Consider the following 23,741-nt stretch of genomic DNA (forward strand, 5'->3'; position numbering starts at 1 on the left):
GGGGTCTCAGAGTCAGAGGAGACCCAGGACCTAGCACAAAATGAAGGTCCAAGAGGCAGACTCCCTGGACCTGGGACCCAACGCATGATTAAGGGCCAGGATGTCCTTGGCAGCAGAGTGGGGAGCTCAGAGGCAGGGGAGACCCAGGGCCTGGGGTGAAATGGGGGAAACCCAGATGCAAGGGTGACCCAGAACTCAGGCAGAAGGGAGAACTCTGTGGCCAGGAACACATGCAGGTATTTCAACTCCTCTGGAGAACCAGTAGCTGGTGACAAAACCCAGCAGTGTCCCTTCCACTCCCTCCGCCCTCACTCCCCCTTTCACAAGACACGAGGTTGGTTTTTTTTTTTTTTTTTTTTTTTTTTGCTTTTTTTCATTTCTTTTTAATACAAACTTGGATCTTTGGGTGTGTCCTGCCAACAGAAAACAACAACAACAACAACAGAAGAGAAAACCCAAAAGAGTGAAAAATAAGAAAGAAAAAAAAAAAAGCTCCCGCAAGAGGTTCTTCTCCCTCCCCCCCACCATGCGAATTTGCACACCACGGGACCACAGCAGGTTTACAGAATGCAATATACAATCCACGATTTATAATAAAACAGTATATACAATAAATAGGATATTGTTCATTTTTGTCAAACGACCTGTAGATAAATTTCTCAGTGCATACTTGCAGGGGCTCTGGACACCTTGGGGCCCCGCTCGCAACCTCTTGCACACGCTCGCTCTCTCGCTCTCTCTTTTTTTTTTTTGTCTTTTTCTAAAACTGTGTTTTGTTTTTAAGTTTTGTACATTTTTAAAAAGTATTTACAATTGCTGGTTTTGTGCAGAAAGGGCTCACCTTCGGCTTCTGCGTGGAGGAGATGGGTGGGAGGGGGTGGAGGGAGATGGGTCTGCAGGGGGTGCAGGGGGGCAGGGTGGGAGGCAGAGGGGCAGGCGATCCTGCCAGAGGACGATGTGGACGCTGGGAGGGATCTTGGCGTTGGTTTTCTGAAAGCTGCAAAGAAACACAAGAGAAGAGGCAGGAGTGAGCAGCAGGTACATGCTGTGCTCTAAGATCAGGGAAGTAAAGAGGGAGACCCCCACACCCTGCTCCTCCCAGGACTGGGGGCAGCGGGAAGCTAACCACATTGTTCTTTCTCCTGAAAACTCAGACTTGCCTTCTCTGAGCCCAGTTTCCTCATCTGTAAAATATGCATATCCAAGCCCCAAACCAAGGGATAAAGCAGGTGCTGGGTGAGGAGTTGGGGTTCCAGGCAGTGGAATTTGTTAAGAGCTTGGGCTCTAGGCTGGGCGCAATGGCTCATACCTGTAATCCCAGTAGTTTGGGAGGCCAAGGCAGGTGGATATCACCTGAGGTTGGGAGTTCGAAATCTGCCTGACCAACATGGAGAAGCCCCATCTCTACTAAAAATATGAAATTGGCCAGTGTGGTGGCGCACGCCTGTAATCTCAGCTACTCGGGAGGCTGAGGTAGGAGAATCACTTGAACCTGGTAGGCGTAGGTTGCAGTGAGCTGAGATTGCACCATTGCACTCCAGCCTGGGCAACAAAAGTGAAACTCCATCTCAAAAAAAAAAAAAAGGGCTTGGGCTCTGGAATCAGACACTGCTGCGTTCAAATACCAGCGCTACCCTTTAATAGCTCTATGACCTTGGGCATGTTGAACTTTTGTGAGCCTCAGTTTGCCCATCTGTAAAAAGAAGATAACTAAACTACCCCATTGGTTTGTTGGGGAGATTCAGTGGTATAAGGCAGATGAAGCCTGGTCCTTAAGTGCGTAATAAATTATACTGTTTACTATTCATTCTTATTTTTCTGGGACAGTTGGGCTCTCCAAACCTGCCCCCCCATGTCATGATGAGTTTAGAAATTCCTCCAACTTAGGGTGTTCTGAGGAATGACATAATGAGGAGGACAGGGCCTCAGCACACAGCACAGGTATGAACCACTGCTTTTTTTTTTAGATGGAGTTTTGCTCTTGTTGCCGGGGCTGGAGTACAATGGCGTGATCTCAGACTCACAGTAACCTCTACCTTCTGGGTTCAAGCAATTCTCCTGCCTCAGCTTCTCAAGTAGCTGGGATTACAGGCATATACCACCACACCTGGCTAATTTTGTATATTTCATAGAGACAGGGTTTCACCATGTTGATCAGGCTGAATGGTCTTGAACTCCTGACCTTAGGTGATCCACCCATCTTGGCCTCCCCAAGTCCTGGGATTACAGGTGTGAGCCATTGCGCCTGGCCGAACCACTGCTTTTAATTATTCTAAATCCAATCCTCTTCTTATCCCTTGCCATTGCCATTCTGTCCCTTAGAGAGGTGAGGTGAGGAGGAAGTCTTTCTCAGGGAAGGATGAGAGAAGCTGCCCAACGCAATGCCATCTGTATTTGGCTTAACCCTGCCTTCCTGAAGCTCAGACTCCCAAGTTCCCAGTTTCTACCATCGCCAGACACCCGAGATTGGAAGGACCCCTTTTTCCCAGTTCTCATTATGCTTGCGGGGCCCTGGGGATCTGACTTCCCTACGCAGACCCCCAGCATGGCTAGATCCCCTGGATTCACAGCTCTGCTAGGGTGAGTGAAAAGGTCCCCCGAAGGACAGGGCTGGGCTGGGGCATTCCTGAAAGCTCCAGCCATTATCCTGTCCTCCTCTCAGAGCCCCAGGACACACATCTCCCACCCTCAGTGTGTGACCATCTCCATCCGAATCAAGGGGCGAGGTAAGGGTGCTGAAACCGCCTCCTCAAGTTCCTCAGGAGCCCATTCGTCCTCCCCAACACCAACAGGAACCAGGCGGTGACAAAAAGCCTCTCCTCCCTTGTACTTTCTTGGCTTCCCTTTCTACCAAAGCCACATTTAAATTCTGCTCAGCCTCGGCTGCTGTCTGCTGGGCAGTCAGCCCCAGGGACGACTTTTGTCCTGAGGCTGGACTTGCCAGGACTCTCCCAAGGTCCAGGGGAACCAGGTGGGCTCCTGCAGAAGCAGGGCAGCACCCCATCCTGGTGGATCAGACCAGGTGGAGGGCAGAGAGGCTCGAGAGAGAGAGAGAGAGAGAGAGAGAGAGAGAGAGAGAGAGAGAGAGAGAGAAGAGCTGCATCTTTGTTAGGCTGTCAGGTCTCCTGCAGTGGCAGGATGGAATAGCAGCAGGGGGAGCGGTGTGCCTGGGAGGGCGATAGCTGTGTTGCAATGGGGTGATAGGTAGAAAAGCAGCTCTTGGGGCAGGGGCTGCTGTTGGGATGAATGCAAGCTCTCCACAGTCAGGCGGTAAATAGGCTGCAGAGACAAGAGCGGTGTCCATTAGGGAGCAGAACAATTTTATCTGGGGTAACTGCTTGAGCCAGAGGGCTGGGGGCATCTATCCAGAGGACAAGTCTATTGCGGTTAAAGAACAGTTGCCAAGCTAAAGAACCTCTGTTGGGGTGACAAGGGAAGGCGACTTTAGGATGGGCTGCTCCAAATCACTGGCAAACTGATATTGTCCAACGCCAGCCTCCTCTGCTCCCTCCAAGGGCCCCGGGGCAGGCTGGGAACCTCTGCACAAATCCCTGCACCCCCACCCCCAACCCCGGCCCTTAGCCACTGCCAGTGACCCTCTCTAAGCCAGGTCTCCATGGTGATCTCAGCCCAGCAGGCAGCTCCTGCCAGAACCATTCCCGTGGTGCCTGCGGCCAGGCAGCAGGAGGCTTTCTCACCCTCTGCTAAGCCGCCCATCTCGTCTCACCTTCCTCCTCCCACCACCCTCCCCAGCTTTCAGGACTTGGCCAGCCAGAGACTTTGGCAGAATCTGCGGGATGGGAGGGAGTGGGGGAGGGGTATGAATCCCAAAGCCCCAGGGTTCTTGTGGAGGTTGGGGGAGAATGCTGTGCCTGTGTGGAACCCTGACCTCACCAGGTTCAGCTCTTCACAAAGCAGGACCAGACACTAATGTGCCAGGCAGCCCAGTGCTGGGCACCGGGGACAAAGCAGAGACCAAGACTGATCTGGTCCCTGTCCTTGAGAGCCTCACAGATAGAGAGGAAGGCAAAGCAGACCCCAAACCAGGCAATTCTGATGCAGGGAGATGGGGGCTGTGCCACGGGAAGTCCTGGGGAGGCAACTAACGTGGTCATGGCAGGAGAGACTGTGGCTCTTCAACCACTGCTGAACACGGTGCGCAGCACGTGCTGGGACCAAGGCGTGCGCCAACTGAATGACAGAGCAAGGACTGACCTGAGTCTAATCAGCATGTCAGGGTCCAGCTCGGGCTTGCACACCTTCAGAACCCCTCCTTAGACCTCCCTGTTACCATAGCTATGTTAACCTGGTCATCCCTACCTGGCTTCTCCAAGGCAGGAACCTGTACATGGTGCTGCTGCACACCCAGCGCTAGCACACACCGGCCCCCAGCACAGCGACCACTGTTCCGAAGACTTCAACTTTCAGTGCCTCTGTGACACACAACTGCAGAGCCACATTCCTCTGAGTCCTCACGCTCCAGTGGTTTCACCATCTGAGGTGCCAGGGCATTAAGTGGTCTCTGCCTGTCAGGGGGGATTGGCACTGGCAGCACTGAGGGACAGCTGAGCAGAGCTTCAAAGTGCTGCAGAGCACATATAAACCAGGTGGTCTAGAGGGGGCTGCTGTCCCCCAAAAAGGAACATATATTTGTGCTTTTGTTTAAGTAACCAGCAAACATGTATTCACACTCACTGGCTGCCAGGGCATGAGTTAAGGCCTAACCTCTACTCTCTAGTCTCTGCCCTCTCGAAAGGGTCCAACGTCAAACAAGGCAGTAGAGTAGAAGGCAAAGAGTGCATGAGGCTGGGTGTGGTGGCTCACGCCTGTGATCCCAGTGCTCTGGGAGGGTGAGGTGGGTGGATCTCTTGAGGTCAGGAGTTCGAGACCAGCCTGGCCAACATGGTGAAATCCCATCTCTACTCAAAGTATAAAAATTAGCTAGGTGTAGTGGCACATGGCTGTAATCCCAGCTACTTGGGAGGCTGAGGGATTAGAATTGCTTGAACGCAGGAAGCGGAGGTTGCAGTGAGCTGAGATCATGCCACTGCACTCCAGCCTGGGCGACAGAGCAAGACTGCCTCAAAAAAAAAAAAAGTATATGAGAATTTGAGAGACTGACTTCCTGTGTGACCTAGAGCAAGTCCCTTCCCTCTCTGGTCTTCAGTGTTTTTTTTTGTTTGTTTTTGTTTTTTTTTTTGAGACAGGGTCTCAACTCTATCACCCAGGCTAGAGTGCAGCAGCACAATCACGGCTCACTGCAACATCCACCTCCCAGGCCCAAACAATCCTTCCACCTCAGCCTCCTGAGTAGCTGGGACTACAGGTGTGTACTACCACACTTGGCTAATTATTTTATTTTTTTGTAGAGAAAAGGTTTCACCATGTTGCCCAGGCTAGATTTGAACTCCGGAACTCAAGTGATCCACCTGCCTTGGCCTCCCAAAGTGCGGGGATTACAGTTCTAAGTGACTGTGGTGGCCTGAGTTTCTATTCTATAAAATAAGGGAGTTGAACAGGTGATGGGAGGATCTTCAGACACTGGGATGGTGCCCCAAAGACAAAGGGTCAGAGGCAAACCACAGAGGCCTACGCCTGATCCATCCCTGTAACATTTTCAGGCAGCCGGGCCTGTGAGTCACCTCCACGTGGAGAGTATACTGCTTCCTGGGGGCTCAGCCCACAGCTGGTATGCAGAAGAACCGTTAGATAGGTGGACCTGGAATTCACTGAATTATCGAGGCTCCCAATTATTCAGGCTCTCAATCAGGAGTCTCTCTCTACTCCAGAGAAGTTTTAAGTTGTTGCTGTTGTTTTTTTTTTTTGGAGCCAGTGTCTCACTCTGTCACCCAGGCTGCAGTACAGTGTCATGATTATGGCTCACTGCAGCCTCAAACTCCTGGGCTCAAGCGATTCTCCCACCTCAGCCTCCTGAGTAGCTGGAACTACATGTGCCTGCTACCACATCTGGGTAATTTATATTTTTGTAGAGATGGATCTATGTTGCCCAGGCTGGTCTTAAACTCCTGGGCTTAGGTGATACTCCACTTCGGCCCCGCAAAGTGCTGGGATTGCAGGCGTGGTGAGCCACCATGCCAAGCCTGGAGAATTTTTTCAAATGTGTGTCTACTACTGACCAGAGGTGCTCCTTAAACTCTAGCTCTGCTGGCCATTCCCTCCTTCAGGTTCTTCCCCTGCCTCCCCCACTGTGGGGCTGTAAGACCAAATGGGGTTCCCCAGCCTTATGTGACCCTGTGTCTCTACCACCTCTCAGAGGCTCACATTTCTTACCTGTCCTGGGAGGAGACTAGCCTCACCTCCTCCATCTCTCTCTCTCTCTCTCTCTCTCTCTCTCTCTCACACACACACACACACACACACACACACTCTCTTTCTCTCTCTCTCCATCTCTCCCTCCCTCCCTCTAGCTGGAGATGCCAAATATAAAGACAGGCATTCCTGACTGGTTTGTGTTGAACAAGCAACTGAAGTGGAGGCTGAAGAAAGAGTAAGAACCACGGAACCAGGTGATCTCCAAGGGCCCTTCCTGGCTCTACCTTCTGTACTTCAATGACCGGGTGGCTCTGAGTCCTCAGGCAGGACCTTTCCCTCTCTGAAAACTAGGAGGAGTTGTGCTTGGAGAGTTCCGCAGGCCCAGAGAGCCTTGAGAGTCTGAACTGGTTTATTTACACACCCCGTCCCTGCCCTTTTTTTTTTTTTTTTTTTTTTTTTTGAGATGGAGTTTCTCTCCTGTTGCCCAGGCTGCGGTGCAATGGCGCAATCTCAGCTCACTGCAACCTCTGCCTCCCAGGCTCAAGTGATTCTCCTGCGTCAGCCTCCGGAGTAGTTGGGATTACAGGCATGTGCCACTACGTCTAGCTAATTTTTGTATTTTTAGTAGAGACCGGGTTTTGTCATGTTGGCCAGACTGGTCTCGAACGCCTGACCTCAGGTGATCCACCTGCCTCGGCCTCCCAAAGTGCTAGGATTACAGGTGTGAGCCACCATGCCTGGCCATCCCTGCCCTTCTTTTAGGAGCATATCCTGATGACAGGGTGAAATTGTCCCATCCTGTTCCCCAGTGTTTAACCTTTCCTCTTATAATTCTCCCTATTCAGGCCAGGGGTGGTGGTTCACACCTGTAATCCTAGCATTTTGGGAGGCCAAGGTGGGTGGATCATAAGGTCAGGAGATCCAGACCATCCTGGTTAACATGGTGAAACCCCGTCTCTACTAAAAATACAAAAAAATCACCTTGGGAGGGTGAGGCGGGCAGATCCCGAGGTCAAGTGATTGAGACCATCCTGGCTGGCTAACATGGTGAAACCCCGTCTCTACTAAAAATGCAAAAAATTAGCTGGACGTGGTGGCACATACCTGTAGTCACAGCTACTCGGGAGGCTGAGGCAGGAGAACTGCTTGAACCCAGGAGGTGGAGGTTGCAGTGAGCCAAGATCGCGCCACTGTACTCCAGCCTGGGTGACAGAGCAGGGCTATGTCTCAAAAAAAAAAAAAAAAAAAAAAAAAATTAGGCAGGCATGGTGGCATAGCCTATAGTACCAGCTATTTGGGACGCTGAGGCATGAGAATCATTTGAACCTGGGAGATGGAGGTTACAGTGAGCCAAGATCGCACCACTGAACTCTAGCCTGGGCGACAAGAGCAAGACTCTACCTCAAAAGAAAAAAAAAATTCTCCCTATTCTACATCTTTTTATTTGACTCAAGTTTAAAAAAACAAAAAACCTGAAATGTCCCAGGCATGATGAGACACTGGGTTGGGGAGGGGAGGACGGTGCCCAGAGATGAGTAATCACCCTAAAGGAGCTGATGGCATGGAGAGGAGGGCATTCCCAGGAAGGGCCGTCAGGAATGCAGAAAGGGTTAGAGATTAACTGGGCCTGAGATAGACCCTGGAACCCTTCTTGGAGGAAGTGATATCTGAGTGAAAGATAGGAACTGACAGGTGGGAGATGGGCTAGGAAAGGACCACCCAGGCCAGGAACAGCAAGAGCATGGGGCACCATTGGGAGCCAGCCCTCCCAGAGCTCCCTCCTGCTTCCACGCATGCTCCCAGCTAATAAGGGTGTGTGTGTGAGGAAGGAGAGGCTAAAAAAAAAAAAGGTTGGATGCCAGGAAGGAAGCCTGGAATACCTTGAATACCATGCTGGGAAGCTGGGCCTTTATTTTGTAGGCAAGGAACGAGGCTGGAGAGGGAAGGATGCGATCAGAAGGTGTAGAGCAATGGAGTCACAGGAGCAGATGTGTTTTAATCAAGTCATCCAATAAATATTTTAGGGACTCCAGACACCATGCATCTAAAAATGCTCAAAAAAAACCCAAGCACTTTGGTGGCCATAATGGGGAGAACGAACTAGGGGGCTAGAGGTGGGGTGCCTGCCTGGAGCAGGGAGGGGGTTGGGCCAGAGGCCCAGGTAGCTGAGCTAGAGCTAAAGCCTCTGAAGTCTCAAATTTGTCAAGACCCATTTCCTGCCTCCAGGAAACTCCTGCTGCCTGCCCTGCTCACAGGGTTTTAGTGGGTGGTCCCTGATCCTTCTCCTGGGAGTGTCCCAGGCCCTGCTCTAGAGAGCAATGCCCATGTGGAGGTTTTTTGTGTTTTTTTAAAAATTATTTATTTATGTATTTATTTATTTTGAGACGGAGTCTTGTTCTGTCGCCCAGGCTGGAATGCAGTGGCGTGATCTTGGTTCACTGCAACCTCCGGCTCCCAGGTTCCAGCTATTCTCCTGTCTCAGTTTCCCGAGTAGCTGGGACTACAGGTGCACACCACCACACCTGGCTATCTTTTGTGTTTTTAGTAGAGACGGGGTTTCACCATGTTGGCCAGGCTGAAACTCCTGGCCTCAAGTGATCCACCTGCCTCGGCCTCCCAAAGTGCCAGGATTACAGGCATCGGCCACCAAGTCTGGCCCATGTAGAGATTTTAAATAAACACCTGTAAAAGGCTGCAAGCCCTGTGAGGGCAGGAGACTGCCTGTTGTGCTCAGTGACACCCTCAGCACTGGATAAAATGCCTGGCCCCAAGCAGGTCATGTGTGTGAACACGGAATTCACCTACTTCCCCCAGCCTTCCAGCACAAACGCAGGGCACTATGGCAGCAAAGGTTATGCTGACAAAGATGGCACAACTGCTAGGGGACAAATCATAACATATTACAGTCACAAGAAAATATTTTTCATATTTGCAGTAGGGGAGAGGATTGGTGGGCATGACTGTGATGACAAGGTTTCTAGCTGAGCCGGGTCATTTTGTCCTTGGGTCCCCCAGGGAGGACTCGGCCCAATTGCTAAAGCAAAGAACTAGGTGCTATCACAAAGCCTCCTCCAAGGACCCAAACCCACACTAGAATTCAAGCACCTTCCTAGGAGGGGTGCAGGTGAGGGAGGGCTGGCTGTGGTCCTGCGGGAAGGTACAAGAGGCGAGGGTTGGAGGTGTGTGACTCACACAGGCTGGTCACAGGCCCCGGAGCTCAGCCTGTGTGGGGTATTTACCTAGCCATCACCAGCCATTGACTACATGCTCACTGTGTGCCAGGGACCGGGCCAAGGGCTTCATACGTAATCTCATTTAATTCTCATAAGAGACGCAGAGAGGTGACGTGACTCATCAGGTGACATGACTCACCAGGTCACCTAGCTGGTACGGGATGGAATAGGTTGTGCACAGAGGCCTATCTGTGTCTACAGGCAGGCTCCCAGCCACCACCCTCCATTTCCGTGGCCCTGCTCTGGGATGTGAGAAGATAAGAAAAAGGGGAGGCAAGTCGGCACGGTCGTGGAGAGACTGTTTTCAGGAAGTGAGGGCTCAGAACAAGGCCTGGCCTCAACATGGTTGCAGGAACAGCAAGAGATAGGATCAGAGGGAGGATGGCCTCAGAGAGTGTGGGGAAGAACTTGTGCCCAGAAGAGTCAGGGCAGGACTGGCTGAGCCCTGACGTGAGGCCTCTTGCTCAGAGCCACAGGCAAGATCAAGTGACCTCTCAAGGTTTCAAGACACGAAGAGACAAAGCCCAGAGCAGCTGGGGCCTGGCCCAGGCCCGGGCATGCCTGCTGACCCCGGCTGGATGGTGGCCTTGGAAACTGCTTCCTGCTCTGGTCAGGCCCCAGCTGGTGTAACCTTGGAGGACCTGTGACATTTCTCTTGGCCTCAGGTCAGGCCTGAGAGGGATTAGGGAAGGGAGAGGGACTGGAGATTCCTGAACACCTTGGAGGGCCCTTCGTACCCTCCCACCCCTGTCCCCAGGGTCTAACAGGGTCGATCTTTAGCCCACAGGGCCCAATGTGGAGCCAGTCTGTCTGGCTCTACTTTCCATCTAAAGGCCCAGAGAAGATGTCTGCACAGGCCCAAGGCCCCTCCTTGCTTGACCTGTGCTGTCCTCTGTCCCATCAGCCACAACTCTCAGATCAGTTGGGCCCCACATTCCCCATTCTGTCTCCTCTGAGCCTTTATCTAATTCACATTGGGATGTGACCTGCCTTTGCCCACAGCTCCTTCTGCCTGGAATGCCCTTCCCCCGGCCTCCGTGTGTCCAAACCTTGCCTATTCTTTAAGGTCAAGCTCAAGTACAGCTTCTTCCACAGAACCTCATAATCCATTTAAGAGGTCAGACCCAGCAAGAGTTGTAGGGATTGTCCAATCCAACCTGTCCTTTTGCAGATGGGGAATCAGAGGTGTGGGGAGACGAGAGGCAGCCATATGGCAGAGTACCCAGGCTCAGGAGGGACAGTACTGGGTGCTAATCCTGGCTCTATTGGCTAATGAATCCCCTGGGCAACGTTCAGAGCTGCACCCATTCCTCAAGTCTCTCTAATGTGGGACAGGGCAGGAGGCAGGTGGCTGTGGTTGGGAGACACACCTCACCTCGTAATCTGCTGTGAAGGATCAGTGAGGTGGTGTTACATAAAGGGCCCAGCACAAATGTCCCTTTTCTCATCAAGGGGGCAGAGGGCTGGCTTCTGACCACAACACTCAGCTGCCCAGTGCAAATCTTTGTTTCTCACTGGCTCTGGGCACCTGCCACTCTCTACCGGGTGTTTTCAGGTTCCTTGTGTACCTGTTTTAGTTTCCTGGGATGGAGGTTGAACTGGAGGACAGGGGCCATGCTTGTCTCCCCAGTACCCAGCATTGGATGGACACACAGGGGCTCAAGTTGGGAAACTAAGGCCAATGACTGCTTCTCCAGTGCCTGGCAACAAAACTGCTCACTGCTGTTGGTGAATGAGCGTGTCCTGGTCCTCTCTGCTTAAGCCCTCTGTTGAGAGTGGCAACTCCCTCTGTGAACTCTTCTTCCTTGCCACTCTCCTTCTCTGTATCTCTAACTCTTTCTCATTCCTGTGGTGATTTTGATCATCTCCTGGCACTGCAGGGTTGCCCTGGAATCTGTGTGCCATCTTAGACAGAGAGAGGAGGCAGCCCTCCCCCAACCTGAGTCTGGGCCATCATCACTGCATGTATAGACCACTGCAGCTGGTCTCCCTGCTTCAAAACTAGCCCTGCTCCACGGTGGCCTGGGGAATTCCGGCTGGGAACTCTTCAGTGGATCCCCTTGTGTCTGGGAATGAAGTTCAGACTCCTTCCAATGTCCCGCATGATCTGGCCTCGCCTGCCTCATCCCCTCACTTAGCTTTACGGCCTTCCCATAGGCAGATCCTCAAAGCTGAGCCCCTTCTTGCCTCCAGGCTTTCCATACTGCTGTTCCCTTTGCCCAGAATGCTCTTCCCACTCCCCTCCAGCTGTCTAGCCCCCTCATCCCTCAGGCTTAGCTTCAAGGTCCAGTCAGCATGCTGTGTGCACTCACAAGCTTCTAGCTTTTTTGGCTTACATCGCTTCCCATAGCTGGAATCATCACATGCTTTATGCCACATTTGTTGTCTTTCCCTTTAAATGGGAAGCCCCCTGAGGACCAGTACCTCATTTGTGGTGTTCACTGTGGTGCCCCCAATGCCTGGCATCTAGTGGGTGCTGGACAGATGTCTCTAGAACAATGGAATGCACTGGTTTGAGGACAGCACTGGTAACTCCCAGCCCTGAGTGGGGAGCAGGGCCAGAATGTGGGGCTGGATGGCATCCCAGTTCCTCCTGTGTTCAGGCCTCACTGGGTGGTTCCATTATGTATTTCACTGAGCTGTGACCTGCCCAAACACCCAGCCCCCACACCCGTCCATTTTCCCACCCAGAGCCTGGGAGGAACAGTTTTGGATTATTTCACATTTCTGGATTATCCATGAGACATCTCCCCTCCAGTGAGAAGGATCAAGAGTTTGACATTTTAAACCCTAAGCAGCTTCTCCCTGGCCTGCTTCAGATCTGAGGCTCTGCTGCTTGCAGTGAGACACATGGGGAATGGAAGGCCATTTTAATCTTGGCCTGGCTTCATTAGGAAGGAAGAGATGCTGCCAAAAAAAAAAAAAAAAAAAAAAAAAAAAAAAAAGTTTGCTTCATTGTCACTGCCATGCAGAGCTACACAAGAGCCTAAGGGATTATCAAAGTAAATTTCCTTGAAAAGACGGGGAAACTGAGGCTTAGAGAGGGGCAAAAGCTTGGTCAAGGGCATGCGGCAAATTGGTGGCCAATCCAGGAATGGTCCTCCCCCAGGCCTCCTGATTCCCGCCCGCTGCCCTTTGTCACCTTCAGGCACCAGGGGAGCTAGGGTCTGAAAGAGAGCGGGTAACAAGTTTCCACTGACATGACTTCAGGACCCTGAGTCACCCTGGCCTTGAATGGCCTCCCAGAGCACAGATGGGGTTTTCCAGGAGCCCAGCTACTCCTCCAGGAAGAGAAACTCCCAGGAAGCTTCAGTGGCAGCAGAGGTGAAGGGTGAGGGGCTCAGACATGCCTCCAGCCTACCCCGCCACCAACCGCCACATCTGGGCCAATTTTGTGACAGATCTGTCGTCCTAAAGTGGGGCCGGTGGTGGCTGTATTTCTGGAGCAGGCTGCTCTTCAAGAAAATGACTCCTTCTACCCTGTTCCCTTTGATCATTTTGGGGGCATTTTCTGTCTTTTATTTTCCTTTTTAAAACACCAAATCTTGAGAATGCTAAAACTGACTCCAATTAATGAGGTCACAGTACCTGACAAAAACAGTATCTAAACATTTAAAACTCTTTAACTGAACTCTCAGAAAAGCTTCAGGAAAGGGACTGGCTTTTCCAGGGTCAAAATATCTTGCCTGAAGGTAGTCCCCATGGCTGCAGGTTTGCAGGGACAGTGGGATCCCAGCACCCCTTCTCCACTTCTGGGTCCCTACCCCACATGCTCCTGGCCACACCTAGCCTATCTCAGGCCACAGATGTTGGAAAATAGCCCTTGGGGGTACCTTGGGAGGCCAAGAGAGGACACTTTGGGCCATCCTGTGAAGCCCTTGCAGAGTGTGTGACCAAGCCATACTGGCCACTCTCTTGGCCTGGCCCTCACCAGGCTGCCTCTTAGAATCAATGAAGCTCCCAGGGAAATGGGGGTACCAGCAGGGCTGGTCCTCTGGATAGGCCCTGGGTAGACGACTATCCAACCTGCTTCCCCCCTTCACCTGTCTCACACAGGGTGATGCAAATGCCCACCCTCATCAGCATATTTCCTGGGAAATACTCACTTCCGGCCCAAGACATAGCATGAACTAAGGAAATGAAAACTTGATAAACCAAACGCCGGGGCCCCATCCAGTCTATGGTCCTCCTGCCATTTCAATTAACAAGACTCCTTGAACGTCCAAGCCACCTGCTGAGTTCCCAGCCCCAGCACCGCATCTCCTCCTGAGACTGTCTGCAGCAGTGGATCCCTACTCCCTGCTGCCGGTCCCAGCCTTGCCCTTAAATCCTGCACCTGCTTCCTGCTCACTCCATACCTCTGTCCTTGGCTAAGCTCTGAAGTCCTCTCCCCACCCCGGCTTCTGCCCGCTGTGCCCACATCCCCAGACTCACCCAGGAACAAAACCTCGCGGTCCAGTCGGCACTTCAGTTGGCACTACAGGGACGTGACGGTGAATGTGTCCTCAGGGTGAGGTTCCGCCATGGGCCCCAGGAAGCCGCTCTTGGGGCCCCCACCTAGGCCGGGATGCGCCTGCGGCATAAAGCCTGGGTACCTGTAGGCAGTGTCCTGCAGGGGCAGCAGCGAGTCCCTCGGCACGGGGGACAGGGTCAAGTCACTAAGGAGTGGGCAGCCATAGCCAGCAGCGGCTGCAGCAGGGCCACGGGGTGGGCCGGGGGGCCGGGCCATCTCCAGTGGCTCCTTGTCGGCCTTGGGCGTGGCTGGTGGGCTAGCCAGGTGAGGGGCACTGAGGCATGCGGCCTCCGTCCTGCCCAGGAAGTCAGCCAGCAGCCCCGTACCCACCTTGCCTTCATAGGGCGGGCTGCGGGCAGCTGAGCCTGGTGGGTACCAGTATGCTGTGCCCTTGCAGCTGGGGGAATCGTAGTGGGGCTGGCCCAGTGGCAGGTCCCGGCAGCTCAGGTGGGCCTGGGCTGCAGCTGCGTGGCCCAGGCTGGCCCCCTGGAGCCCATGCTTGAGGGGCTCGCAGGCAGCCAGCTTTGTGGGCGGTGGCCGCAGCTCTTCCTTGAAGCCCAGCGTGGGCGAGCAGGTGGGTGAGTACGCCTTCTGCAGGCCGGCGTCGAACACCGTGGGTGGGTGGGCCAGCGGTGGGAAATGCTTGCCATCAAGCTCGGGAGCACCCAGGCTGGGCGAGTCGCAGTGGAAGCCTTGGCCAAAGGTGCCGTCGGAAGGCGTGGACGGGTTCATGGAGTAGGGTCCTATGAAGTCACAGGGGTCTCGCTCTCCCACGCTGAAGGCCCTCGACTGTGAGGGCAGTGGTGACATGCTGCTGTCCCCACTATAGTAGTCCAGGCCGAGGTCGGGACTGTCCTGGAACAGTGGGTTGACCGGCTGTGGCTTGGGGATGAACTTGGCTTTGGCCGCTGCGCCACCCCGCTCCTTCTTGGCTGAGCAGGCCCCACCGCCCCGTCCACCCCGCGGCTGCCGGGGCCCGGTGCTCCGTTTGGATGGGTAGCCTGAGGCAGCAGCAGAGGCGGACGTTGGGAAGCCCAGATGTGAGGCCTCGAACAGGTCCACCTTCTTCCGCCGTCCACGGCCGGGCTTGGAGCTACTCTGAAAGAGGACACTCTGGTTCCAGTTGTAGCCGGGGGCAGATGATGCCTCGTTCCAGTCCATCATCAGTTTCTCCAGGCTGGACAGGCTTGACTGGCCCTCACTACTTGAGGCCTCGCTGTTGGCACGCCGAAACCCGCCACCACCGACCGGCTGATTGAACTGGGTGCTGTCGGAGGAGGACTCGGAGAAGGTCTCTGACACGGCGGTCTGCTGCTTCACCTTCTGCGGTGTGTAGTTGGAGATGTCCAGGATCACATTGGGCTCACTGACGTGGCAGTCAAAACTGGGATTGTAGAGCTGACTAAAGGCCTCTGAGGCCCAGTCCAGGCCTCCATAGCCCTGCCGGAAAGGCCACTGAGAAGCCCCCGCAAACTGCCGACAGTTCTCGGGCGAGGGCTGGAAGGAGGAGGAGGAGGAGGAGGCGGCAGAGGCTGCGGAGGTGGCAGAGGCAGTGGTGCCTTTGGGCACCATGTAGCCGCCAGGCGAGACTGTGCTGGCCCGGCTATCACAGCGCAGGGGTGTGGGGGCTGAACCAGAGAAAGGGGTCCCCTCGGAGCTGTTGAAGAAAGAGGCCTTGCTTGGTGGCAGGCAGGGGCCCCCAGTAGGCGGTGGGGCATAGCCGGCGCTGTGGGCGCTGCTGGGTGAGGCAGGAAGGCTGTTGCCGCTGCCATAAGCGAAGCTGCAGTCCTTGCTGTTAGCGCAGTCCTGGCCCGTAAAGGGCTTAGCTGGGGCGAATACGCTTTGTCCAGCCCCATAGCTGCTGTACTGGGGCAGGTAGGTGTTGGCAGGTGGGTGGGTGGTAGGTGAGCGGGCCACAGCTGAGGGCGGGGGAGCCAGCTTTGGGAAGGTCTCGGCTGCCCGGCAGTCTGAAGTGGCTGGAGTTAGCCCATAGCTTGCTGCCCGTCCTGGTGGGAAGGTCTGGCGTGTGGGCAGGACAGGCTGGAAGGAGGGGTCTGCCCCAGCCCCGCCGCTACCCACTGCCACTGGGCTAGCCTTGGCTCCACGGCTGGGGAAGGTGCCCAGGCCCCGCTGGGCAGGCAGGGCACTGGTGGGTGGCCCTGCATAGGTGCCTGAGGCCTTCCGGGACTCTGGGCGAGAGGATGAGAGGGCAAAGTCCAAGAGATCAGAGGAGTCATCTGAATCGAGCAGCGAGCGGAAGTAGCCGGTGAAGAGGTTTTGGCGCTCCTGGCTGAGCTCGGTCTGGCCCGAGGGTGCGCCCGCGCTGTAGTAGCTGCCACGGCCTGAGGCTCCACTCTCCAGCCCGGTGGAGGCAAAGGCCCGGGCCTCGGTCCCCTGAAACCCACAGTTTCGGCCAGCTTGCCCGCCTGGGTGCCCATGGTGAGGGGCCCAGCCACCACCCTTATCCCCAGCCCACTCAGCACCCGTCTCCCCGAAGCCCGGGCCGCTGGGCACCTGCTCTGGGAACAGAGTCCCATTCTTCCGGGACCGCCGCTTGCGCTTTGGCTTCCCAGTCACAGCGTCCACCTCCCCCCGGCCCCGTTTGCGTGGGTGCCCCAACTCAGTGAGGCCAGGGCCCCCTACCCCAGCAGCAGTCACGGCCACCACCTTCTTCTTCTTGCCGATGCCCTCGAAGAAGTCACTGAAGGAGCATCGGGCTGACTTGGCCGCATGGCCCCCACCCCGGCCACCAAACCCGCCTGCTTTGCCCCCACGCCGCCGGAAGCCCTGCACGCGATGCAGGAAGTGGGAGATGCTCTGGGTGTCGGGGGCCTGGTGCACCGACTCTGGCTCACTGGGTGTCCAGCAACGGGGCGGCGAGCACCGGCCAGCACACTGGCTCTGGCGGTTCAGGAAGGCCAGCTTGGCTAGGACATCTGAGTACTCGGCCTTGCTGTCGTTGGCATCGGCGGCGTAGGATGGCTGGGGAGAGGCCAGCTTCTGCTTCCGCCGCCGCCGCTTCTTCACCTCTGGCATGGCCATGGTGGCTGTTGCCACAGTGGCTGCCTCGGCCGCCACCACGGCTGGCTCCTTGGGCTTGCCGGGACCCAGCAGCAAGTTCTTAGGAGGGCGGCCGCGCTTGCGCTTGAGAATGATGGGCATCTCCCCCGGTGGGAAGACCACTACCACATTCCGCCCGTTGTTCTTCATCTTCAGCAGTGGGGTGGGCTCAGCTGACACGCGCAGGCCCAGCTCCTTGCCCTCCACGCTCAGGCTGCTGCTCAAGGAAGACACTTTGTACGTGGTCTTGTTCCGCCGCCCCAGAGATACAGGGATCTTGGCCATCTTCACCACCATGCGCCGCACGCCCCGGCACTTGCCTTTGCGGGTAGAGACCACTGGGGTCTGGGAAGATTCCGGCTTCAGCTCTTGGACTGAGACTGGGCCTGGGCCTGGCAGGGCAGGGGGTGAAGGAGGCGGTGGCGGCGGGGGTTCGGCCAGGGCGGCTGCCAGCCCTGTAGGCATAGGCAGAGGCAGTAGGCGGCCCTCGGGTCCGGCGTCTGCCTTGCGCCCCCGTCCGGCTTTCCGCCGGCGACACAGGATCTTTGGCCTATCAGTGCGCCGCAAGGCGTACTTGGGGTGACCCTCAGGCCCAGGGGGGCCGTGCGGTGAGCACAAGTCCAGGCGCAAGGGCTCGGCCAGTGGGCAGTGCCCCAGGGGCTGCTGGGGCTCCAGACGGCGACCTGGGACGTCAAGCAGCTTGGGCAGGGGGTCGAGTGCCTGGGGGTCAAGCAGCTGTGACTCCAGGGAGTCAGGCAGGGTGTCCAGGGCCTGGAGAGCCAGGCCCGGCAGCCCCAGAGGATCAGCAAGAGGTTGCAGGGGTGGCAGCTCCAAAGCTTCCCCGAGCGGCTCTAGTGCCTGTGGGTCCAGGAAGCGGGGCTGGGGGTCCAGGAGCTGAGGCTCCGGCTCAGGCGATGGTGGCTCAAGGGCCTGGGCCTCGAGCAGCTGGGCCTCTGGGCAAGTGAGGGAGGCCAGCTCACTAAGGATGTCGGCGTCAGCGAGTTCTGAGTAATCAGTGCCGTCTGGCTCAGGCTCTGGGGGCAGACCTGTGGCCGAAGCCGTGGCTCCGGGACTATGGCCTTGGCCAGGCTGGGGACTGTCCCTAGGCTCAGGCTCAGGCTCGTAGAGGGGGTGGCTGGGCCTCTCCGACTTGGCATGTGGGGTGGCCCGCTCCTCAGGGCTACGGATGCTGTTGGCCAGGCTGGGTGAGGAGAAGAAGCTATACTGTAGGTCACCGGGTGGCGGTGCTGGTGGGCGACTGAGTCGGAGCCCACCACAGTCCAGGTGTACACCACTGTGCTGCAGGTCCTGGGAGAGGCGTGTCAGGTCCTTCATGATGTCAATCAGCTGCACCACTGGTCGCAGGTTCACCCGCCCGTTGTCCCAGCAGCGTCGGGAGCTGCTGCCGTCTCCAGCCGGTGTGGGGCAGCGGGCCTGTGAGACAGGACGGGCTGCCCGTGGGGGCAGCGGGTCGTCCCCCTTGGCAAGGACTGGTGGGCGTCGGGTGCTGGGGTCCCGGCGTGGGGGTGGGCGTGGGTTCTCAGAGAAGGCGTGGGTGGAGAAGGCCTTGTCGGGTGGGCTGGCAGGGGGCCGGGTGGGAAGTAGGGGCCGGGGGGTGGGGGGGCCGCCGGGGTAGTACTTGGGCTCCCGGAGGTAGTCAGGAGAGCTGCACACGGCACTGGAAGTCACCACCAGGCCCTGGGGCTTCACACGCATCCTGACCTTGTCCTCCGCAGGCCTCCGGGCGGGGCCGGGGCTGACATGAGGGTGCGAGAAGCCGGGACCAAGACCTGCCAGGCAGGAAAAGCAGGAGGTCCCTTACTGAACATCCACATCCTCATCAGCCTCCCATATCCTCAAAGAGCTCCTGAACCCCTCCTTCCTGAGGTCTCATCTCCTTACCAAGCTCCCGTCCCCACCCCAAGCCCAATCCGCTTGCTGACTCCCAGCCTTTCCCAAATCGCCACATGCACAGTGAGCCCCTAATGGGCTCCAGTTTCACTTTTTTTTTTTTTTTTTGGTTTTGTTTTTTGAGACGGAGTCTCGCTCTTGTTAGCCAGGCTGGAGTGCAATGGTGTGATCTCGGCTCACCGCAACCTCCGCCTCCTGGGTTCAGGCAATTCTCCTGCCTCAGCCTCCTGAGTAGCTGGGATTACAGGCACACACCACCATGCCCAGCTAATTTTTTGTATTTTTAGTAGAGACAGGGTTTCACCATGCTGACCAGGATGGTCTCGATCTCTTGACCTCGTGATCCACCCGCCTCGGCCTCCCAAAGTGCTGGGATTACAGGCTTGAGCCACCGCGCCCAGCTTTTTTTTTTTCTTTTAAGAGATAGAGAGTCTTGCTCTGTCACCCAGGCTGGAGTGCAGTAGCATAATCTTAGCTCCCTCCAACTTCTGCCTCCTGGTGCAAGCGATTCTCACGTCTCAGCCTCCCAAGTACCTGGGATTATAGGCATGCACCACCATGCCCGGCTAATTTTTGTATTTTAGTAGAGACGGGGTTTCACCATGTTGGCCAGGCTGGTCTTGAACTCATGACCTCAGATGATCCACCCATCGTGGCCTCCCAAAGTACTGGGATTACAGGCGTGAGCCACTGTGCCCAGCCCAGTTTCACTTATTGACAACTCATCCCCTTTGGGAATCTGGCTATGCACTCAGGAAGAATGGGACCCCTGCCTTTGAGAGGGAAGCCCATCAGCAGAGTGATCAAACTTAAGGAGAAGGCCAGGAAGTTCTAACAAGGACACAGCCTCCCTCCTTCCTGCCCTCATCCCCAGGCTCCAGGAGAACCCCAGCCACTCACCCTCGGCTCTGCCGCCTGGGCTGTCACACTGGAGATCTCTGTGGGTAACAAGACAAGCAATAGATCTGAAGTCCCTGGTCTGGTGGCTGCAGCGCAACCCCTGCCCACCAGCCCAGCCTCCTCCAGGAACCCCCCCACCACCTCGGTGCTCCCTCCAGTGCAGACACCCGGCTGACCTGGAAGAGAGAGGGCCCCCGTGCCTGGGGGCTCTGCCAGTCGCTGGCTGTCAGCTAGGGGTGCTGTGGAGCAACTTCGGCCTGAGCCCAGGCCTCGGGGCGTGGACAGCGCCTGGAAAGGACCATCGCAGCTCAGGTTTAGTGAGCACCTACTGCGCGCCAGGTACTGGGCTGGAAGCTGTCCAGGCATCGTTTCATTTAATTCTTCATACCAATCCTGTGAGGTAGGGGCTATTAATAACCCCATTTTGCAGATGAAGAAATGGAGGCTCAGAGATAGAGTAACATCATTCATTCATACACTCATTAGTTATGAAGTACCTACTTTGCACAAGGACTGGACAGACAGATACCAATCAGATCATTACAAACGACTTAATTACTAGTGGGATGAAAGCTGCCAAGAAAAGTGAAGATGGCTGAGGTCAGAGCAGTCACACTGGGAATCAACAACAATAAAAGCCCATAGTTTGGTGACATTTTCTGTTGCCAAACACTGGGCCAAGCACTTTATATAGATTATCTCATCAAATTCCCCATACAAACCTGAGATCAATATGATTATCCTCCCCAGTCTTACAGAAACTATCCCCTGGAAAGTGGTAAACACGATAAAAGCAGGGATATCTGTCCTGTTCACTGCTTTATGTATCCCCCAACACTCAGAACAGCACATGGCCTATAGCAGTGTTTAAAAAATGGCTGTGTGGCCAGGCACAGGAGCTCACACCTGTAATCCCAGCACTATGGGAGGCTGTGGCAGGAGGATCGCTTGAGTCCAGGAGTTCGAGACCAGCCTGGGCAACATAGCATGACCCCGTCCCTACAAACATTTAAAAATTAGCTGGGCATGATGGTGCACGCCTATAGTCCCAGCTACTCAAGAGGCTGAGGTGGCGGGATCGCTTGAGTCCGGGAAGTTGAAGCTGGCTGCTCTGAGCTATGATCGAGCCACTGCTCTCCAGCCTGGGCAGCAGAGTGAGATCCTTTCTCCAAAAAATTAAATTTAAAAAGTTTGTTGAATGAATGAACAAACAAATGAAGTACACAGAGCAATCAACCCCTCCTTTTCCCTTGAGGCTCTTTTTTCTTCTTCTCCAGACTCAAGAAGGATGCTGAGGGAAGGACCCAAGAATGTGAAAAGGGACATTTTCTAACCCTTCTTTCACCTTCATCAGAAAAACTCTGCTGCCCCATCCTACCTCTCGCCTTACCTTGGCCCCTGCTACATCCTCTCAGAGCCCTATCTATTTCACCTTCATAGTACTTATCACCATTATAATCAATTACTTGCGTGACTGGCTGCTTAGTGTGTCCCCCCACCTCAAGAGTGTGGGCTTTTCAGAGGCGGGGATCATGTCTGTCTTGTTTACTGCTGTATCGTCTGACCCCAGGGCCTGGGCTATGAATGCTATATAAATATTTACCAACTGACTCCCTGAGCTGGTCAGGGCAGAGCTGGGATTTAGATCCAGGTATGTCTGACTCCCAAAGGAGTCTGAGGACTCAGGGCCGTGGCTGATCCCAGGAGCTGGGATCTCAAGGAGCAGGTAGCTGAACGGGCCCCAACATTGTGAAGGTCTTGAAGACTGACCTTGATCACTGCCTAATGTTTGGCTCTGACCTAGTACTGATGCCTGAGGCCTACATGCCACAGACCCATGTAGACTCTCCCCAGCAGCCAGACTCTCCACAGGAAGACTGCAGAGCTGACTCGGGGACAGGAGAGAGCAGAAAGAGACACTTCTCTGCTCCCCTTTGGGGAATGGCTATTTGCAGTCTACAAAGCACCTACATATCTATGACCCGCTGAATCCTCACAACAGCCTGAGGGGCATGATTTATTATCCTCATGTTATAGGGGAAACTGGCTCAGAGTGGATGTGTAACTTGCCTGAAATCACATAGCTGCTAAGTGGCAGGATTCCTAATTCTGCCTTAAGTCCAAAACCTCCTTCCACTCCCAGCTCCTGCAATAATCCTTCAGCCACTTCTGAAAATGCTCCTTCTAGCGCCATGGTCTAATTTAAGGCTGGGAGGAACCTTAAAATTATCTAACCCATTGGCTTCCAAAGACTGGGCCTGGGGGAGCTGTGTAACATTCCAGATACCCAGGCCCTAGTCCAGGAGAGTGACTCATAGATGTGAAGGGACATCTGGGAATCTGGATTCTTAACCAGCTACCCCAGTGGGTACACTTTCTAGTGCCATCTCATGCCTCTCCCATTTTACAGATGAGGAAACTGAGACCTGAAGAGGGAAAGTGACCTTGTCTGAGGCCACAGAATGGCAAGGGAAGGGACCCTTTTGTTGCCCACCCAGGTGGAACATCCCTGCGTTCACTGTTCCTTCCCTCTTCTGCAGGTTCCAGGCCTCAGCTGCTCCTCATTGTCCCACCTACTGGCTCACTCAGGGCTTTGCTCTCTCCCAGGCCTGGCTGTGGACCTGGCCCCTCCCAGGTCAGGCTCTCTCTAGTCCAAGAACTTGGAGCACTGTTGCTCTCGCAGGGAGGACAGTGGGTAACACCCTCACAAATGAGAAAAGGGGCTCAGACTTTGGAACCTCCAAGTCCAGTTTCCAACAGTATGGTTGTGCCGTGGCTCGTGGCGCCCACTTGGAGGTGCCTACCAGAAGCCCCCTCCCTCCCTTACTGAGGGTCAGGCTAGCTGAGCCTTCCCCACTCTGGAGACCTCCCAGCTGGGGCCTGAGGGTGTGACCTTGGCAGAAGAGAAAAACCTCCTCTCCGGTGGTGGCTTCTGTTCCACCCACCCGTGAAGACCTCTGGGCGTGTCCTCCCGCCAGGCCTCCTGAGGCTGGTCACTGCTCTCTTTCGAAGCCTCCAGGATCTGAGGGAAGCAGCTGGCTCCCCTCTTCACCACACCCCCGTGGCCATTCTCTTGGCCCTCTCCCAAGGGTACCACCTAGTCTTGGTCTGTGGACAAAGTCAAAGGGGTCCTTCTGTCTGCCTGTCTGCTGCTGGGTCAGTGTGTCTGAGTTTGCCCATGGGGACACCAGCCGGCTGGGAGGGAGCTAGGGGCCCCAACCTGCTGTGCACAGTGCCGGGAAGCGCCAGCCCACATCCTTGAGTCCCCAGCCCCACCCTCCCCCGCTGTGGCTGTGACCACCCCACCCCTTCCCCAGCCCTCCTTCCCCTCCCCCACACACCACCGCCTCCCCAGGGGAGCCAGGCTGCCAGCCCCAGCTCTCACTTCCGGCCTCATGACCCTCTCTCCAGCTTGCACACTCCTCCTTCCCCACCATTTTCCTCCCAGCCTGGTTCGAAGGCCCAGGGATGTCCTCAAATGGAAAACACTGCTTCAAAGGGGCCATTACTGGTGCTCTGAGACCTTCCCATCACCTCCCTTCTCCTCCAGGGGCCTTATCTCTCAGGATCTGCCCCTCAGGGACTAGTCATCACCTCTCTCAACCTCCTTCCCTTCAGCTACCTATCCGCCCACACAATAACACCTGAAGATCCTCCAACCTGATCCCAGGCACAATATCATAACAAAAACAATAATGGCAATAATAATGGCAGCTGTCACTCATGTGGCATCATTTAAACAGAGGCACAGAGAGGTGAAGTTATGCCCTTAAGGACAAACAGCCATCTCATTCAATTCAGCTGGTGTCTGAATTTAGGTTTGTTGGGCTTCTCTAAATCAAACTGCTTTG

At 55.2% G+C, this 23,741-nt stretch overlaps 1 protein-coding gene across 12 annotated transcripts in view; it reads right to left on the reverse strand.

Annotated features, from left to right (window-relative positions):
• Window positions 1-339: 339 nt before the first annotated feature.
• Window positions 340-23,741, reverse strand: part of AHDC1 (AT-hook DNA binding motif containing 1) — a 70,904-nt gene continuing 47,502 nt past the window's right edge. For 8 of the 12 annotated variants that reach the window (XM_032301018.1, XM_032301021.1, XM_032301016.1 and 5 more), the window contains 4 exons: window positions 20,067-20,178; window positions 19,891-19,928; window positions 13,941-18,869; window positions 340-997 (listed from right to left, as the gene is read on the reverse strand). In XM_032301018.1, the coding sequence (XP_032156909.1) occupies window positions 13,984-18,795 (4,812 nt within the window). In that variant the 5' untranslated portion in view covers window positions 18,796-18,869; window positions 19,891-19,928; window positions 20,067-20,178 and the 3' untranslated portion in view covers window positions 340-997; window positions 13,941-13,983. Of the gene's footprint in view, window positions 998-13,940; window positions 18,870-19,890; window positions 19,929-20,066; window positions 23,180-23,741 lie in introns of those variants that run through there. The other 4 variants (XM_032301022.1, XM_032301015.1, XM_032301014.1 and 1 more) reach the window with 3 other exon arrangements.

This window comes from Sapajus apella, unplaced genomic scaffold (assembly GCF_009761245.1).
Source record: "Sapajus apella isolate SASKATOON/1434 unplaced genomic scaffold, GSC_monkey_1.0 scaffold43, whole genome shotgun sequence".
Taxonomy (NCBI): domain Eukaryota; kingdom Metazoa; phylum Chordata; class Mammalia; order Primates; family Cebidae; genus Sapajus; species Sapajus apella.